This window comes from Pelodiscus sinensis, chromosome 22, assembly GCF_052426305.1.
Source record: "Pelodiscus sinensis isolate ZL-2025 chromosome 22, ASM5242630v1, whole genome shotgun sequence".
Classification (NCBI taxonomy): domain Eukaryota; kingdom Metazoa; phylum Chordata; order Testudines; family Trionychidae; genus Pelodiscus; species Pelodiscus sinensis.
In genome coordinates this window covers 11,596,156-11,615,092 of record NC_143073.1, presented here as the reverse complement: position 1 = coordinate 11,615,092, position 18,937 = coordinate 11,596,156, and the positions used below count along the sequence as shown (strand labels likewise).

General features: G+C 54.9%; 1 protein-coding gene across 6 annotated transcripts in view; it reads left to right on the top strand.

The window, feature by feature from the left end:
- ARHGAP30 (Rho GTPase activating protein 30) overlaps nucleotides 1-18,937 on the top strand; it is a 60,110-nt gene that overhangs the window by 17,579 nt on the left and 23,594 nt on the right. For all 6 annotated transcript variants that reach the window (XM_075908136.2, XM_075908134.2, XM_075908135.2 and 3 more), the window contains exons 3-6: nucleotides 5,056-5,200; nucleotides 15,093-15,175; nucleotides 16,631-16,738; nucleotides 18,501-18,628. In XM_075908136.2, the coding sequence (XP_075764251.2) occupies nucleotides 5,056-5,200; nucleotides 15,093-15,175; nucleotides 16,631-16,738; nucleotides 18,501-18,628 (464 nt within the window). The remainder of the gene's footprint in view (nucleotides 1-5,055; nucleotides 5,201-15,092; nucleotides 15,176-16,630; nucleotides 16,739-18,500; nucleotides 18,629-18,937) is intronic.

The window sequence follows — 18,937 nt, the reverse complement described above, 5'->3', positions numbered from 1 at the left end:
GGTTGGTTTTGGTTTTGGTTTTGGTTTTGGTTTGGAAAATAAAAGGAAAATGTACATGATTGTATTTTTCAGAAATACAGTGTTGTTTTTATGAAGTTAATTTTTATTTCAGATTTCTTTTAAAAAGGGGATTGTTACATTTTTCCCCCCATTTAATTGTTTTTTGGTAAATTCTTTAAATGGGAATTCCATCAAGTGTGTTTTTAATTTGTCCCTATAAACTTTTATCATTTGCTATGCTTTAACAAAAAAAGGCTACAGTCAATGTGGTTTTCAATAACGTTATCTTCTAGTTTTCAAACCTTAAGCACTGATTTAGCTGTGCCAAAACAGAGCACTACTCCAAATTTCTCTGTTTTATCCCTTTTCTGTAAGGTTTATTGAGAAGCAATCCTATCCCAGGTTCATCCTATTTTTCTGGCTCGTGGTTCAGTCTCTTTCAACATTCGCTCAATTTTTGCAATTTTGAAGACTGTACTTGATTTGGTGATTCTTTTCCGTTTTGTTTTATGAGAAGCAATCCCATTCCAGGCACATTCCATTTTCCTGGCACAACCAAACCCGTCCTTGTTTTAAGTTATGATAAGAGGAAGCCGTATACTGAACTTGGTGATCCTAGCTCTTACTGTTGAGGAGGAATATTCAATTCTTAAGCATTAATTTAGCTGTGCCAAAACAGAGCAGAAGTCCAAATTTCTCCATTTTATCTCTTTTCATAGAATCATAGACTCATAGAATACGAAAACTGGAAGGGACCTTGAGAGATCAAGTCCAAACCCCTGCCCTCACAGCAGGACCAAACAATGTCTTGTCCATTCCTGATAGATGTCTAACTAATGTGCTCTAAAATATCTCCAGAGATGGAGATTCCCCAGCCTCCCTAGGCAATTTAGTCCAGAGTTTAACCACCCTGACAGGAAGGTTTTTCTGATGTTTAACCTAAACCTCTCTTGCTGCTTCTCCCATTGCTTCTTGTCCTATCCTCAGAGGCCAAGGAGAACAATTTTTCTCCCTCCTCCTTGTGACACCTTTTTAAATACTTGAAAACCCCTTTCCATCTTCTCTTTTCCAAACTAAACAAGCCCAATTCTTTCAGTCTTTCCTCATAGCTCATTCTCTGTAAGGTTTATTGAGAAGCAATCCTATTCCAGGCTCATCCCATTTTTCTGGCTCATCTTGGTTCAGTCCAGGGGTGAAAAATAACTTAATTTTTTACAAATACTGTCATATCACAGTCCTCACCCGGGGGCCCTCATGGCAGGAGGTTGCAGGGGTTGTGATACAGCAGTACCTGTAAGAAATTTAATTGTGGGTTAGAGTGCGGGGATCTCAAGGCAGAGTGTTGGGGAGTCTAGGTGGAGGGGGGCTCAGGGCAGGAGCTTGGGGATGTGAGGGAGGGGGGCAGGTATTGAGGGTGCAGGGGTGAGGAGGCACTTAGGGCTGGAGGTGTGGGGGGGTGCAGTAGTCAGGGTTGGGGGTTCAGAAGGGGTTCCGAGCAAGAGATGGGTGTATAGGGGGGTGAAAAGTGAGGGTGGAATCCAAAGATCCCCCCCCCCACACACACACACACACACACCCCGTGCGGATTTGTACCAGGGCTGTTTACTCTTTCTGGCTACCTCTAGACTAGAGGCTTCTTTCGGAAGAAGCTTTTTTTGGAAGAGATCTTCTGAAAAAACTTCTTCCGAAAGAGAGCATCCACACTGCAAAAGTTAATCGAAAAAGCGATCGGACCATTCAGTCTGGACGCTTTCTCACATGTAAGCTGTGATTGCTATGGACAGAATGGCCACCAGAGCACCTGTTGCTTTTTCCTTTTTCCTCTTCTTCTTTTTCCTTTCTCCCTCTTCCCCGTCCACACACACCTTTTTGCGACAGCTCTTTTGCAAAAAGGCGTCTTCCTCGTAGAATGAGGATTACCAGTGCTGGAAAAACCCCTCTGTTCTTTCTTGTGGAGGAACGCGATTACAGGGTGGACGTTCCTCAAGTTTTGTCGGAAAAACAGTCATTTTTCCGACAAAACTGGAGTGTAGACATACTCTCCCTTCCTGCCCCTGTCAGGGAGTGAGAGCCAAGTGCACGGCTCCTCTGCCCCCTGTACTCCCCAGCCAGAGTCAGGAATGCAGCGAACTGCATTCCCCCTTGCTCCCTGACAATGATGAAGGGGAACAGCCACCAATGTCCCCATATGAATCTGGTTAGGGGCGACTTCAGGCCCCTCATCGCCTTCCACCGGGGGTGGGAGACTTGGGGCTGGGGAGTCGCAGACTGTGGCTGGGGGAGGGACGCCCCCAGCCAACCCCTTTCACCTGTCTGGTGATTCTGTCTCTTTTCTGTATGGCCTGAGGAGGAAGGGGCCTTGGGGAGGAGGGACGAGGCCATGGTTGGGGCATCAGTGTCTCCCCCACTCCCAACGCTGTTAGGAAACTTCCGCCTCTCCTGTCTTGACTTAACGATTAATCTTCATTAAAGACTAGAAAATGTACCCGGCTCGGCTGTTGTACTTAATTTTTGATTTTCTTCATTTCAGTCATTGCTGTGGGGTGGGGGTGGGGAGGAGGAGTTCAGGGTGCAGGCTGCCCCGAGGAGAGAGGACTACCCCGGCCCTCTCTCACTGTAGCAGCTTGGGGCCAGGTGAGAAGCGCCTCTCCATGGCCGCTGCAGCTCCACGGGGACAGGCGGGGGGAGGGGTGCATGTCCCTCAGCTGGGGCAGGTGCAGGTGCAGGTTTGTCTGCCCCCTGCGCTCCCCAGCCAGAGTGAGGAATGCAGCAAACTGTGCACTTTCCCCTCACTCCCTGAGGAAGGGGAACAGCCAGTAAGGTTCCTGTAGGAACTGGGCAGGGGGGTAGTTTGGGAAGCTGCAGGTCCCCTCCCCCGTTCTCCCTAAAGGGCACTTGGGGGGTGAGAAGCTCAGGACTGGGGCAGTCCCGGATGGGGGGAGGGCGTGCACCCACAGCCAGCCCCTTGCACCTGCCTGGTGATCCTGTCTCTTTTCTGTATGGTTTTATGCGTCCCTGTATGAATCGGGAGGGAACCTTTATTTTGCTTTAAGTCAGGGGTTAGCAACCCCCAGCATGCGTGCCACAAGGGGCACACGAGCCCCCCCCCCTTTTTTTTGTTACTGGCACACAGGGCGGGAGCTCAGCCCCGCCTCCCCCCCCCCCCCCCCCCCCACAGCAGGAAGTCAGTGCTGCGGCTCCAGCCTCAGCCGTGCAGCTGCAGACTGGAGCACCGGCTCCACCCTCCTGCAGTGCATGTGGGTCCCTGGGGTTGCCGCCTCCTTCTGGTGGGGCCGTGGCTGGGCCTGCTCCAGAGCCGGGGCTGGGCAGCCAGCACAAATGGCACCCTGGGGTCTGGGCTGCACCACACTGCTCCCCACAAGCTGTGTGCGGGGGGGAAGCCCCTCCCCTGGCACCCCACTGCAACCAGTCTGCCCCAGCGCTGGAGCTGCAGCCTTCAGGAAAAGGGCTAGGCTGGGCAGGGAAGAGACTCTGCCCCTAACCCCACCTCTCCTCACCCCAGTGCTGCTCCCGGGGGTCTGCAAGTCCCAGCACTGCTGTTCTGATGGTGAATGCGCTGGGGAACACAGAGATGCACTCCTGGGGCAGGAGCGGGGGTGAAGGAGGATGCGGGGGCAGGATGAGAGGGGGCAGGGGTTGCACTGAGTGGCATGGGACAATGCAGGGGATCACGCTGGAGGGATCGTGGGGCTGAGGGAAGCGTAGCTGGAGCAGAGGGGAAATGTGGGGAGGGATATAATTTTACTTTGCAAAAGCTGCACTTTCCTTTACTCCCCACCTCTTTGCCTTCCTCCTCAACTAGCTATTTGGCTGCATTCTCACCCTCTCACCTTTTCTGCATTCCTGCCCCAACCCCCCACCTCACGCCCTCTCCTGCCGCCAAACTCCCTTTCCAGACCCTGCCCTCCTCACCCTGTCCTGCACCCCACCTCCCACCCAGATCCTGCATCCCTATCCCTGGCAGCCTTGTCCTGCACATTGAACACCCCATTTTTGTTCCTACCCCAGAGCCTAAGGAGCCCACAAAATCCACTAACTTTGGTACCCCAGAAAAGTAAATCTGGCCTATGGGAAGTCCGGAACCTCAGTCCTCCCTACTCCTTCCCCTCACCCCATTGGGGCTGGAGTGCTAGACAAGTGAGGGGTCTCAGTTTGGGACCACATCAATGAGGTGGAGGAGATGTGTTGCTTCTCACTTGTGTGGTCCCCAACTGATTTTTTTTCTGTGGGTCAGCGACCCCCAACTCAAAAAAGGTTCCTCACTCCTGCCATAAAGAAATAGTGAAACCTTTTGTGTTGGACACGTTTTACTATATTTAAAATGAAGTTTGATAAACTAACATGAGAGTTAAAATGCTTAATCTGTTTAATAATTTCAATGAAACCGTTCTCCCCAGCTGCTGCACTAGCAAAATGATATAATTAACAATGAGTTTCCATTAGCAGCAGGTAGCCTGTGGAAAGGTTTGCATTGACCCAGGTGGTCCACAGGGCACGAGAAGGAGACAACCTCCCCCCTTCCCCACCTTCTCCCGCCCACCCCGCCTCCCCCCCAGGAGAGCAGCATGGCCTAGGTCAGGAGGTTAAATCTTGGCAAACAAGATTGGCAAACAAATCTTGGTGCTTCTTCTCTATTCTAGACTGTGCTTGGTCCTGCCATGAGGGCAGGGGACTGGGCTTGGTGCCCTCTCGAGGTCCCTTCCAGTTCTAGTGTTCTATGATTCTATAATTGGCACACCACCTCGGAAAGGTGGCTGACCCTTGCTTTAAGTTACGATAAGAGGAAGCCGTATACTGTACCAAATTTAGTGGTCCTAGCGCTTACCATTTAGGAGGCGTTCTTGAACAAACGGATGGATAGACAGACTTGCTCGCTCACAGACAAACTCTCTCAAATATAGAGTAGACGGTGTGGTGATTGATCCAGGAATACGTCCCACCTAAGCCGGCAAGCCCTGCTGCAGCTCCCCAGCTGGCCCAGTCTGGTCTCCCTCCCCACCAGTGCAATCAATGTCTCCCTCTCTTCCTTCACAGGCAGGAGTTCGATGGTGACCGCTGCCCCGATCTCAACAAGGATGTGTACCTGCAGGACATCCACTGCGTCAGCTCCCTCTGCAAAGCCTACTTCCGGGAGCTCCCCAACCCTCTCCTGACCTACCAGCTCTATGACAAGTTCGCGGTGAGTCTGTCCCTGCAGGCTGCCTTCCCGGGATTCTGCCACCACAGCGCTAACTCCGGTGATGGGAAACTGCAGTGGAGGTGGGGAGCGCCTGTCGGTGTCCTCCCTATGCCACGCTGCTTATGTGTGTCACATCCCTGAGGGGTCCCACGGGTCTCTCTGTGGCAGCGGTTTGCTCCCAGTGCATTGTGGGAGACTTGTCCCTCCTGGGCACAGGGGGACTTGTGAGAAGATGCGGGAGGGCTTTAGCACACAGGAGGTTTAGCCTGCGTTCACACTGCAAAGTGGGAGATTACATGCTCCAGTGGGGCCATTCTGAGGGGGGCACTGGGCCTGGGGCAAGCCTCTCCCTGCTATAGGCCCCGCCCCCGCTCTAGCTCTTCCACAAGCTCCGTCTCGACTCTGCCCCGCTCTTCCCTCGTGCCCCTGCCCTTGAGCAACTGGGCCTGGGGGATTACGAGGGTCTGATGCGACAGCAGCAGGAGTTGCTCCCTCTCCGCTCCCCACATGGGCAGCAGGACGCAGAGCAGCCTGCTCCGCCTCACTGTGCCTCCTTTCCCAGCCTGCTGCACGTCACTTCCCCATGGCGGCGGGAAGCAGAGAACCCAGGGGCCGGGCTGTTCCACTTCCCACCGCTGCGGAGACGCTAGCGCAGCAGGCCGGCAGAGCAGTGCAGTAGGGTGGGACAGGTTGCTGGGCTGTGCCAACTCCTGCTGCCTCTGTGTGTGGGGGGGGGAGGGGGGTGATCCCCACTGTCACTCCTCACCAGCCCCCCATAATCCCTGGTTCCTTCCCATCTGTAGGACACTTGGAGTGGCTGCTGCAGGGCCCCCAAAAGCACAGGGCCTGGGATGGCTGCCCTGATTTGTCCTATGGACAGGGTGGCTCTGAGCCCAGTGAAAGCCTCGCTCGGCCCTTTAGCCTGTACCCCAGCTGGGTCAGCCAGCCTAGGTTTAATGTACCACCAAACTGAGGTGAGGGAGGTCGTGTGCAGAGGGGAGCAACAGCTGAGTGGCCGCGAAGACAGACCTCTGACAGTTTTGGCTGCTGGCTGTGGCAATTTCACACCCTCCTTCGTTCTCACAGGGGTGAAGCACTGGGAATTAAAGCAGCAGCAGGTGGCCCCCTGCCCGGCCCCCTCCCCAGCGCTCTGATGGGCCAGTTCCCAGGCGGGTGTGAGCGATACTGCGTGTACAAATCAGAGTGTTTCTGTGTATCCCCTGGGCCTGCGCGTGGCCACAGGTGCATGTTCCATTCAGCACTCACAGTTGTCTGATTGAAAGGGCCGAGGCAATGCATGCCTGCAGAAGGTCCCTTTCGGGGGCAATAAGGACTAGTGGTCGGTCAACAACTGTTCTCTGCTGTGCCCTTTAGGTCCTAGGTTTCTATCTATTCTAAAAATCCCATGATTTAAAGAGACACACTATAGAAGAGGCATTGATGACCACTAGTCCTTACTACCTTTAAGGCAACAATCACCCTATTACAGTATCAAGCATTTACTTGTAGACAGAACAGAACTTAGATGGTAAAGGGGGAGGAAAGGCATAGATTCACACAGCGCAATTCAAACCAAACCACAAAGTCAAGAAAAATTACCCTGAACTCAACTAGTTTCACTTTTCCTTTTACTTACTTCCAATTTTCTCTTTGTTCAGTCCATTCTCATGCTCCAAATTCCTTGGAGACATGGTATTCCTGCCTGGGTTTAACTCATTGGCTGTGTCTACACTGCACCCCTTTTCTGGAAAAGGGATGCAGATGAGACAAGTCGGAATTGCATGAACATGGCTGCCTCTTTTTTCCAGCTCGGGGCTTTGCCGGAAAAAAGCGCCAGTCTAGACAGGGATCTTTCGGAAAATAAAGCCTTTTCCGAAAGGTCCCTTATTCCTGATTTTAAGGCCCGTGTGCTCCAGGGCTGGGGAGACTGGAGTTGCGCACTCTCTTCCCTCCCAGGTGCTCCAGCCTGGGACGCTGGAACTTCTCCACCTGCCCTCCCCATGCTCCCAGCTCAGGGAGACTGGGGCTGCACATCACCCACTCCCTTCCCCCCTCCCCATGGTGGTGGGTGGTACACAGCACACTGCCCCACCTCCATCTGGGAGGAGGGACGGGGTAAGCGGCTTGGCTCCTGTGGGATGGTGGGACCTTAGTCGAAGGGGTGGGCAAGCCCCCAGCCCTACCTTCACCAAAGGCCCATGAATTCAGTGTTGTTAAATACAGAGTAATGCACATTGGAAAACATTATCTCAGCCATGTGTATATAAAATGATTGGGTCTAAATTAGCTGTTACCACTCCAGACAGAAAACTTGGAGTCTTTGTGGAGAGTTCTTTGAAAACCTCCATGCATGTGCAGTGGCTGTCAAAAAAGCCTACAGCATTTAGGCAATCATTACAAGACAGATAGATAATGAGAGAAAATATCATATTGCCTCCATGTAAATCCATGCTTCGGCCACATCTTGAATACTGTGTGTAGATGTGGTTGTCCCATCTCAAAAAAAGATACATTGGAATTGGAAAAGTTTCAGAAAAGGGCAACAAAAATGATTAGGGATATAGAACAGCTTCCATGTGAAGAGAGATTAATAAAACAGGGACTTTTCAGCTTAGAAAAGAGATGACTAAGGGGGAATATGATCAAGAGCTATAAAATCATGACTGGTATGGAGAATATAAATAAGGAAGTTAATGACTCCTTCCAAGAAATAGGGGTCACCAAATGAAATTAAGAGGCTGCATGTTTTAACTAAACAAAAAGTATTCATGCCACACAGTCAACCTGTGGAACTCCTTGCTAGAGGACATTGTGAAAGTCAAGACTATAACAGAATTCTTAAAAAAAAAAAAAAAAAAGCTAAATAAGTTCATGGAGGATAGTCCATCAATGGCTATTAGCCAGAATGGGCTGAGATGGTGTTCTTAGCCCACGCCTGCACAACATATGTCCTGAGGGCCGCATGTGGCCTGCAGGGGCTCACTGTGTGGCCCATGCTGACTACGGGTGGCGCAGCCCCATCCGATCTGCTGGCTGGGCGGAGGGGGAAGTGCGGTGATTCTCGCTGCCGGGCTACCTGCATGCAGCTCTGGTACAAGGAGGCAGGGAGCGACCCAGAGGACGGGACGCCGGCAGACGCCAGGATGCTGGCATGACGTGGCGTAGTGACATCATGGCCGGTGACCGCCGGATTCAAAAAGGCTCCGCAGCCCTGCAACCTGGAAGGCAGAAGCCAGGTAGGGGAGGGGAAGGGGCTTGTGCTGAGGGGAGGGGAGCAGGTCAGGCGAAAGGGGAAGGCATCAAGGAGCAGGGTGCAGGAGAGACAAATGCCAAGGGGCCAAGTGGAGACACGCATGGGCTACGTCTACACTGGCCCCTTTTCCGGAAGGGGCATGTTAATTTCAGCTATCGTAGTAGGGAAATCCGCAGGGGATTTAAATATCCCCGGCGGCATTTAAATAAAAATGTCCGCTGCTTTTTTCCGGCTTTTAGAAAAGCCGGAAAAGAGCGTCTACACTGGCCCCGATCCTCCGGAAAAAAAGCCCTTTTCCGGAGGATCTTATTCCTACTTCAAAGTAGGAATAAGAGCCTCCGGAAAAGGGCACTTTTTCCGGAGGATCGGGGCCAGTGTAGACGCTCTTTTCCGGCTTTTCTAAAAGCTGGAAAAAAGCGGCGGACATTTTTATTTAAATGCCGCGGGGGATATTTAAATCCCCCGCGGATTTCCCTACTACGATAGCTGAAATTAACATGCCCCTTCCGGAAAAGGGGCCAGTGTAGACGAGCCCATGGTGTGGGGGGGTTTTTTTCTTTTGCTTTTGCTTGACAAAAATTTTTAGCCCGCGTGTTCGATATTTTTTGAGAGAGCATCCCTACTTGCGGCCCGCAGCTGTTTTCTTTGGAGTAATTGGCCCTCTCCGCTCTCCGAGTTGTGCAGGCCTGCCTTAGCCTCTGTCTGCCCGTAACTGGGAATGGGTGACAGGAGATCGATCACTCCGTAATTACCTGTTTGGTTCATTCCCTCTGAAGCACCTGGCATTGGCCACTGTCAGAAGACAGGATATTTGGCTCGATGGACCTCTGATCTGACCCAGTCTGGCCATGCTTATGCAGGAGCTAGGATTAGAGATGGGAGAAACGTTATGCAGATTCTGTGACGCTGAAAGTTTTCTTGAAGTCTTGGTTTAGATGAAATGTTCACGTGGAGGAAAGGAAAACTCCCCAAAGTTGATGCACAGCTGTGGCTGTGCTAATCAGAGGGCAGGGGCTCCGTGTGCCCCCATTTTTCCCCTTTCGGTTTTATAATTTTCCCTCAAAGCAGTAGTGTTCTTGAATGGAATTAGGCTGAAAAAGTTATTCAGTTTAACAAAAAGATTAAGGGGTGACTTGATTACGGTCTGCAAGTACAGTATGTTCACAAAGAACAAACATTGAAGAATGGGATCTTCCATCGAGAGGCAAAAGGTCTAACACGCTGCAGTGGCTGGAAGCTGAAGCAAGACAAATGCAGATTGGAAATAGCCTGTACATTTTTAACAGTGAGAATAATTGACCCAGGGAACAATTTCCCAAGTATTGTGGAGGAGTCTCCCTCACTGGCCATTTTAAAACCAGGCTTGGATGTTTTACTAGAAGATTGGGCTATTATTTGAGCAGGAATGAGTTCGGGGAAGTCCCCATGGCCTGTGTTATCCAGGAGGTCAGATTAGATGGCCACAGTGGTTCCTTCTGCCTTTGGAATCCATGAGTCTAGCACTGCTGACTCGTTCATATGTGACCTTCCACTTGGCCGGGTTGCAGGCTCCTTGAGTGAATGAGCCAGAAAGTGAAACTGCCTAGGCCCCAAATTGAAACACAGTAAAGCTGAGCTGGAGAACTGCAAAAAGTCCCAGCACCACGCGCACAGACACGCGCCAGGTGATCTTTAAGGTTCTTTCAGTTCTAATAACCACAGGCAGTTAGGCCCAGCAGTAATGGGCACTCGATGTTGCTATTTTTCATGGTATATGCCTGATATGAATCATCATCCCTGGCTCTTAGCTGGTGCTTTTCGCCCATCGATCTCAAAGTGCTCTACAAAGGAGGGTCCAGGTGCGGTGGGTGAAAGTAGGGCTGGGGGTAGGAGTGTGGGGATCCTTAAAGGCGCAGTGCCTTTTTTTTTTTTTTAGTCTATAAGGTGCCACAGGATTCCTCACCGCTTTTGTCTCCTTAGGGTTTGTTTGTTTGCTGAACCAAGTTTGGTCTCCCAGGTGTGTGGGTGTGCTTGTGTGGGGGGGTTTGTTTTGTTTTTTTTCCTCCATGTTCAGGATTTTTGGTGCAAGCATCTGGGGGAGGCAAGCCCTCCCCCCCGAACTCTGCCCCCAATCCTGCCCCTTCTGCCCAAGCCCTTCTCCCCCAGCACCATGGGGATGGTGGGCGGCATGTGGCCCCAGCTTCCCCAGCCCCAGGGCAGCGGGAAGGGCCAGCACTTGGGGGTAGCAACATTCCACCCCCATAGGCCTATAGTAGGTGCTCTAGGGGCAGAGTGTGGGTGGGGCCAGGCTGGAAGTTTGGAAAGGCAGTGCCTTCCCCTGCCTGTGATATCCCCTACCCCAGGGAAGATCAGGATCAGAATTCCTGTTGTAAACCTGGGGAAACTGAGGTACACAGCAGCACCCAGGGTCACCCAGCAGGCCTGAGGTGGATACAGACATCTAACAAGGAGGCAAGCCCTGCCCACAAAAGCTTCCAGTCGAAGAGAGATGCAGCGAGTAGACAGAGAGCACAACGAGCATGAAGAAAGGGCTGGTCTAGTGCAGTGGTTCTCAAAGTGTGGTCCGTGGACCACTAGTGGTCTGCAGCCATCTTGCAGGTGGGCCGCAGGGCTCATCCCTCTCTGCAGTGGCTTCCCTCCACCCCCCGCGAGGTTGGAGCTTCAGCGCCAGCTTGCCGCTGTGGGAGGGGTCAAATCTCGCAAGCTGGATCCAGCTCCGCGTGCTGCTGCTGCTCCCCCTCCTCCAGATGGGGTAACAGCAGCACGGGTAAGCGCTTGCCTGGAGGCTTTCCCCACTGCTCCCATTGGCAGGAATCCTGGCCAATGGGAGCAGTGGGAGGGCGGTACCTTGGAGGCACAGAGCCTGGTAAGTGCCCCGCATCCCCAGATCTCGCAGCCCCCCATCCCCCTCACACACTCCTCCCGCCAAGAGCTCACACCCCCACCCTGCTCCTGCACCTCCCTTCCACCCAGACCCCCCACCTTCAATCTGCTCCTTCACCCTACCTCCCGGCCAGACACTGCACCCTCCCCTGCATCCATTTTGTCATCAAGGGTGGCTGGCTGGTGTCGGCGGAAAGGTTTGCATTCAGTGGGTTGGGCTGTGGGCCAAAAAGTTTGAGAACCACTGGACTAATGATAGAATGTCAACAGGGGTCTCTGCAAAGCTGGATTTTGCTCATGGCTACACCGCGGCAAGTCAGTTTCCCCTTCTGTTAAAGCCAGGACAAATGATACGAGTGCCTCTGTAAAACCCTTTGTGGGCTGCTAATGGGGTGTAGCACAACACAGGAAAGGAAGTTTGGTTTATATCTCTTTAAAGGGCACGGTAAAACCCTAAAACACAGAGAAGATCATCAGAGACTCTTCCCTTTGCAAAGCCGGCTCTCATACGGGGGGATTCATAGATCCCTAAGCCGGAAGGAAGCATGGTGGCTATCCCGTCTGACCCCCTGGCCAGAGAGCTGCCCCCAAAACAGTTCTCAGAGCAGAGCTGTTAGAAAACCATCCAGCCTCGATTTAGACAGGGTCAGCAATGAAGCATCTCCTACCCAACGGTTAATTACTCTCACCGTGCCCCTTATTTCCTGTCCAAATTGGTCTCAATTCAACTTCCAGCCATCGGATCGTGTTCGACCTTTTGCTGCTAGATGGAAGAGCCTGGGATCAAGCATCTGTTTCCCAGTGCCATCCCAAGGGGATTGCAGGGCCCGGGGTAACCTCTCTCCTCCCTGCTGCAGTCCCCATCCCCTACTCCATCTCCCCCCCCCCCCCCCACTCACTCACTACGCAGGCAGCAGGTGCTGGAGAGGCCCAGAAGCCTGCTCTGCCCCCTCACACCATGTTGCTCTCACAGCCACTGGACTCCGCTCCTCCGTGGGTGGTGGGAACCAAAGCCCCCTGGGGCGAGACACTCTGCTTCCACCGCCGCTGAGAAGCCAAGCGCAGCGGGTCAGGAGCAGGTAGCAAGGCAGGGTGGAGCAGATTGCTGGGCTGCTCCAGCTCCCATCACCCACCTAATGAGGCCCCCGTAAACCCTCAGGCTCTCCCATCCATAGGAAGTTTGGTCTGGGCACCGGGGGGCCCCCAAAGCGCGAGGCCTGAGGCAGCCACCCCAGTTTGTCCAATTCCCCAAGTAGGTACTTCCAGACTGGGGTCAAGACAGCCCTTAACCAGTGACCCCAACAACCTCCTCCTGGCTGAGGTAACCTGACTGAGTCTCTTGCCACGAGGCAGGTTTTCTAAACCAGGAATCGTTCTCATGAGTTTCTCTGAGCCCGCTCTAATGTACCAATATGGTTCCGGAAGGGAGGTTTTATGTCACGAATCCGGGGCTCGGAGGGCACTTTTATGGTAAAGTCTCACTGTGTCGGTGGCGTTATTGCGGGGAGGCTGCTCTGCTCTGTGGGATTCTTAGGGTGGCCAGGTTTCGGCTAGAAAGCCTGGCTAAGAGGAGGACCTGACGGTGTCTGATCAGGTCTACTGTCCGGACACCCAAAGTCTGGTTAGTGTGGGCAGGGGAAGTGCCAGGTCATCACCCGCACCAGCTCCTGCTGAACTGGGGCTGTCTCTTACCTGCATCGGGCAGCTGCAGCTCTCAGCCCTCTGGCTCTGGAGACAAGCCCCTACCGACCCATGCAGGGGGTGTGGGGAGAGGGGGAGAGCAGCGAGCGAGAAGGGGAGAGGGAAAGAGGCAGGGTGGAGCCCCAAGGGGAAGGGGCAGGAGTGGGACCTCGGAAGAAAAGCAGGGCAGAGGTGAGGGCTGGGGAAAGAGGTAGGACAGGGGTGCAGCTTCATGGGGAAGGAGCCGGGAAGGAGAAGCGCCAGCCCTCTGGTTGGAGCGTCCAGTGTTTAAATCAGGGGTGGGGACACTAAGGCCCCAGCTTGCCTGGATCCATCCCCTGAGGCTCAGGGCTCTCCCCCAGGATTGGGGAGCCTGCGGGGCTGGAGCGCACAAAATCTACTAGCATGGGCCCCCCTAGGCTCTGGCGTGAGGGGAATGTGGGGGGCATCTTTCTCCTTCTCAGTCGGGGGCCATGTTGGTGAGGGTTTGCTGTTTGTTTTGTTGCATCTCACTTGGGTGCAGGGGCAGCCCGTGAGCCTAGGCAGACTCGGCAGTCGCCTAGGGCGCCGCCGGCTCGGGGCGCCCGATGATGACGTCACGGGGCATCCGGGTGCCCGATGATGACGTCACGGCCATTGACGGCCATGCAGGCGGGGGCGCCGATCACGCCTTCCGCCTGGGGCGCCAGCTGCCACAGCCGGCCTCAAGCCGCTCCTGCTTGTCTGCAGCCCCTGACTGATATTTCTGTGGGTCAGTGGCCCCCCCCCCCACCCAAAAAAGGTTCCCCGCCCCTAGCTTAGCTATTCCCAAGTTGGCAATCCTAGTCATTGTGCTTCTGCGCTTGATACTCTCGGTCCCTTAGACCTGCCACCAGCCACAGCCTTTGTTACCCTGGAGTGCAGGGGTGATGGACAATGCGGTGCAGGGAGCCTGTGCTTTGGCCCGTACAACCCACTGCAGAGGCCCGTGGATCGCTGCTGACGTGGGTGTGCCCGTCACCCCCTAATGGCCGGTGCTAGGGACTGTCCCCCTCTGTTCCTGACTTGCTGAAGTATTGAGAGATGCCCCAGCGGGTATCTCCGGGGAGGCCCCTGCCCCCAAACAAGCCATAGAAACGTTCGCGAGTAAATCGATTCCAGTAGGAGCGAGACTGAGGGGCGGGGGGACTCTGGACACTCCATAATACAAACAAAACGAATGGTGCCTGTGTCCTCGCCGGAGAAGAGAGTATCCCAGCTGGGCCTCCAGGCTGGGCAGGACTGGAGAGTCTCCTGGACGTGGGGCAGGGCGTTTGCTGAGCTGCAAAAAGAGCCTGGTGTCGTTTTCTGTGTGAAGCAGAGGTGCCTGGCCAGCTCCGGAGAGCCCTGGCTACTGGAAGGGGGTTGGAAGTGGAGGCTGGGCTGCATAGCTGAATCTGGCTCCCAATTTCCTGTTTCCGGCTGCTCTTGAGCCTCTGGAATCCACCGAGTGTCTCTGGATCCTGTCAGGGAGGGACCTGGGGTGCCAGTAGGAGGCTGGGTTGCTTAGGCATGTTCTTATACCAAGCTGTGACTAAGGGTATATCTACACTGGCACTGCTGGAGTAGTTTCCAGCTGGGCAGACACAGGAGCTAGCTGGGAACAAGCTGGGGTATAAAAATAGCCAGGTGGCCGCAGTAGCACAGGTGGCAGGAGGGGGCAGCTGCCAAGTACCCACCTGGAGTCCCAGGTGAGAGTATATTCTGGCAGCTTTATAGCCCCAGCTCCCATGTTGATGCACCCATAGGAGCCATATGCTGAGCTCAGCGAGGGCAGGCTGTGAGCCATGGAGGGTCGGCGGAGGCTTGGGCCATGCCTTTGAGTGAGAGCACGGTAGCTAGAGGTGGGTCAGTGGGCAAAGGGAAAGATCGCAGCGCTCCAGGCGTGAGGCTCAGTGTGGCCCTGTGTTTGAGTCATGGCAGCCCGGGGTTCCATCCTTGGTCCAGAGCTGCAGGGGGGAGCCTGCGGCCGCCCCCATCCCATCTTTGGGACGTGCTGTGAGGATGGTGGGGGAGCAGAGAGCAACGCCTGGATCTGGACTCTTGCTTTTCTCTCAGGAGGCCGTGGCCATCCAGTTGGAGGAGGGACGGTTGGTGAAAATCAAAGAGGTGCTGAAGGAGCTGCCATCCCCACACTACAGGTACCTGTGGGAGGAGGGGGGCCATGCTTGCCTGGCCTGCCCTTACCCTGTGTTCTCCAGGCTGCCAGTCGGGTACCTTTCATCGACAGTGGTCAGGGCTCCCCTGGCTGGGTATTAGTCCCAGACCCAGGGTTGGACACCCCTCCTATGGCTCCGGTGGGGGGGCTGGGAATTAACCTGACTCTGGTATCCATCACCACAATCTGCTATGTCAGCACTAGACACCTGAGTCAGCCCCCAGACTCAGCCCCTTGCTCTCTGTCCCTCCCCCTGCCGTGGGCTCTGGTTGAAGCGGGGTGGGTGGAGGGGAGGCCCAGGAACTCAGACTGCTCCTGGGCCTGTTGCCTAGCTGGGATCTCAGGATCTTGGCCTGGCGGCAGGGCCGTGGCAGCAGCATGGGCCTCTCCTGCAGCCTCCATCCTATCAAAGGAGAGCCGCAGCAGTGGAAGGCCTAGCAGCTCTCTGGCCAAGCAGGGAGTGGAGCGGTCGGCTTCTCCCCTCTGTTGCCAGCCCCTGAAGCCTGGCTGCTGATCTGAGGGGGCTGTGGTTCCCCACACACCTGGCTCCACTGCTGTAGCTTTCCTTTGCTCAGCACTGGGCTGTGACGTGGGTCTGGCTGGCTCCATGGTCCGTTTGTGGGTCTGTTCCAGCCTTGAGGTTAGAACAGCCATGGGGCTGTTCTAACTTTTGCCACCAGTGTGTGGTTCCTTAAGAGCCTCTCCACAGTTAGTGCCAGGGAAATTCTCCATCGGCCAGGATCCAGCTGTGGGGTGCAGGTGATAACCAGGGCTGCGTGTGCTGTGGATAAAAGATCCTGCCCATTTAGTGATGTGCAGGCTGGGACTCCCCCACCATAGATGGGACGGCGCAGACCTAGGCAATGGGACGATCCAGGACAGGCAGACGCTCTGCTATGGGAAGCATTGATGAAGTCAAGACAGTTCCCTTAGAGAGGGGACCTGACAAAGAAGGGAGCCTGGGGGGTTCCATTCTTCCTGTCTCATACCATAAGACCAAGGGACAGGGAATGTTACGGGGAAGTGGGAAATCCAAAACTTAACAAAAGGAAATACATTTTTGTGCATCGTGTGATCGGCCTGGGGAACTCACTGCCACAAGATGTCACGAATGCCCAGAACTCAAAAGATTCCCGGAGGGATTGGACAGGATCTAGGTGATAGGACTATTCAGTGTGATCACTGATAGATTGTTAGAGACCAGGGTGGGACAAGGGGGGACAGACTGTCCCACAGCCACTGCTATGGGGTTGTTACCTCTTCCCCTGTTGTGCCTGGTGCTGGCCACTGTCAGAGACAGGACACTGGGCTAGATGGGCCTGGGTCCAGTCCCACCTGGCTTCCCTGTGAAGCACCAGTCTCCAAACCAGAATTTTGAATCCCTCCTTCTGTGCCGTCTTCATGCGAGTGTCGTCTCCTCTTTTCACGGCTGCCGCAGGACCCTGGAGTTTCTGATGAGACATCTGGTTCGCATGGCTTCCTACAGCTCCCAGACCAACATGCACGCCAGGAACCTGGCCATCGTCTGGGCGCCCAACCTGCTCAGGTGAGAGCCAGCTGCATGGAGCCGGGGGGGCAGGGCCGGGGCCAGGCACTCCGGTTGCTTGGTCATGCTGTGCAGACAGAGCCAGAGGCAGGGAGGACTTAGGGCTCCTGGGTGAAGGGGGCGGGGCTCTGTGCTACCTGGAGCCTGTAGCTGGGAGGGTTGGGGATGGAGTGTGAGTCTGACACCAGCCTAAAGAGACTGAGATGGGGGTGGGGCAGGGGCAGGAAGGGAGGCTGGGGAGAAGTGGGGTGGGGGATCTGGTAGGACAGTGGTTCCCAACCTTTTTTATACCGGGGATCGTCAAACCCAGTCACAAACTTTTGGAGGACCAGTAACATTTTATCTGCATATTTGCATATTCACCATGTGAATAATGAATATGCAAATATGCAAATAAAATGTTACTGGTCCACCAAAAGCCCAGGCCCCAAGAGTCCCAGGTGCCAGCTTTTCTTCCAGGAGCCCCCCACCCCTCCACTACCCCCCAGTGCCAGCCACTGACTTCAGAGTCACCTGCACCCAACACCCCCCCAGGCCAGCCTCCCACCCTCAGATCCCCCCCCCCCCCGTGCCAGCCCCTCATCCCAAACGCCTCAGTGCCAGGCCCCTACCCCTTAGATCCCACCACCACCAGACCCGCTCCCCAGTGCCATCCTCCTGTTTCCAGAGCCCCACTGCACTCAACCCCCCAGATCCCTCCCCAATGTCAGCTCCCAGTCCCCAAGATGAGCCCCCAGTGCCAGCCCTGCCCCCATAGCCTCCCTCCCTACTAGCCCCGAACCCAGAGCCTCCCAGTGCCAGCTTCCCACCCCACATGACCCAGTGCCCCCCCCCAGTGTCAGCCCCCTGCCTCTTAGAGCCTCCCATTCCTTAGAGCTAGTACTAGCCCCGCCCCCAGAACTCCCTAACACTAGACCTGCCCCCAGACCCCCCAGTGCCTACCCCGCCCCCCTCACCTAGCCTTCGCTGCCTCCCAGATGTCAGCTGAGTGCTGCTGCCCAGGTCATGGCTGCTCTAAGACTTCAGTGCCGGGCTCCGTGCAAAGCTCTCTTCCGTGGCTCAGAAGAGACCCCTCCTCCGCCCGGCACTGGTTGGCTGAGGCGGGACAGGACATGCCTCTCCCAATAGCTGCAGCGGGAGAGGTGTACCCCAGTCCCAGCCCCCAGAGCTGCTGAGGTCCAGTTGTCAGAAGTCTACAGCCCGGCTGCGGGTTGCGGCCTGGCAGTTGGGAACCACTGTGGTAGGGGAAGGGAAGAGGAAACTGTTGTGTATTGGGTTGTTGTAGATATAGATCTTGTTGTTGTTGTTGTTATAGTTACTGAGTTAGGTCGCTAGGGGTCAGCCCAGCCGATCTGGGCTGGTTCTAGTTAGTTGTGTGTTATGGAATAAATGGACACTTGCAACTGCTCGAGCTCTCTGCGTTTCCAGTGATTTCTTTCTAAACTGTGAACTCTTAAACGATATAACAGAAACTATTAGAGCAGGAATCCCGCTTGTCCCCGTTCTCCCCGACACTGGCCCGTGACCCCCCCCCAAATGCTCAGGCAGTTGCACCCCTCTCTCTTTGCTCCTCTCCCCGCGTGCAAGGGTTGTGACTCCTGGAGCAGAACGCTAGTCCCAGATCAAACCACAAAGCGACCAGGATCTCTGCTCCTGGCATGGCTGATGGAAGAGGGGGCTGGATTCTGGTGGGGGTGTTCCCCGGTGGTTCCCCAGGTCTGAGTCCGCGGCTCAGCCATGCCTCTCCGTCCCTCCCCTCCAGGTCGAAGGACATCGAAGCCTCTGGGTTCAACGGCACAGCTGCCTTCATGGAGGTGCGGGTGCAGTCCATAGTCGTGGAGTTTATCCTCACCCACGTGGAGCAGCTCTTTGGAAATGCCCCTCTCTGTGGTAGGTCCCGCCCTGGTGCTGAGCCCTTGGTGCTCTGGGGCCCTCCCACCACCAGGTCACCTGCTCTGTGGAGGGAGACTGGCAGGCCCAGCCAATGGGGTCGCCAAAATGTGTGGGCTCTTCGCAGTGGGAGGAGGGATCAGTGCTATGGGGCAGGGACGTTCTTTGGTGGAAACGTGTTTGTTTACGGAGCACGTCCATAGACTCCTGCCATGGCAGAAATAACCAACGGCAGGGAGTTTCCTTGCTCAGAAATCCCCATGTCTGCCTCTCCAGCAGCTCTGTGCCCAAGAAGCCCTGCTTCTCTGC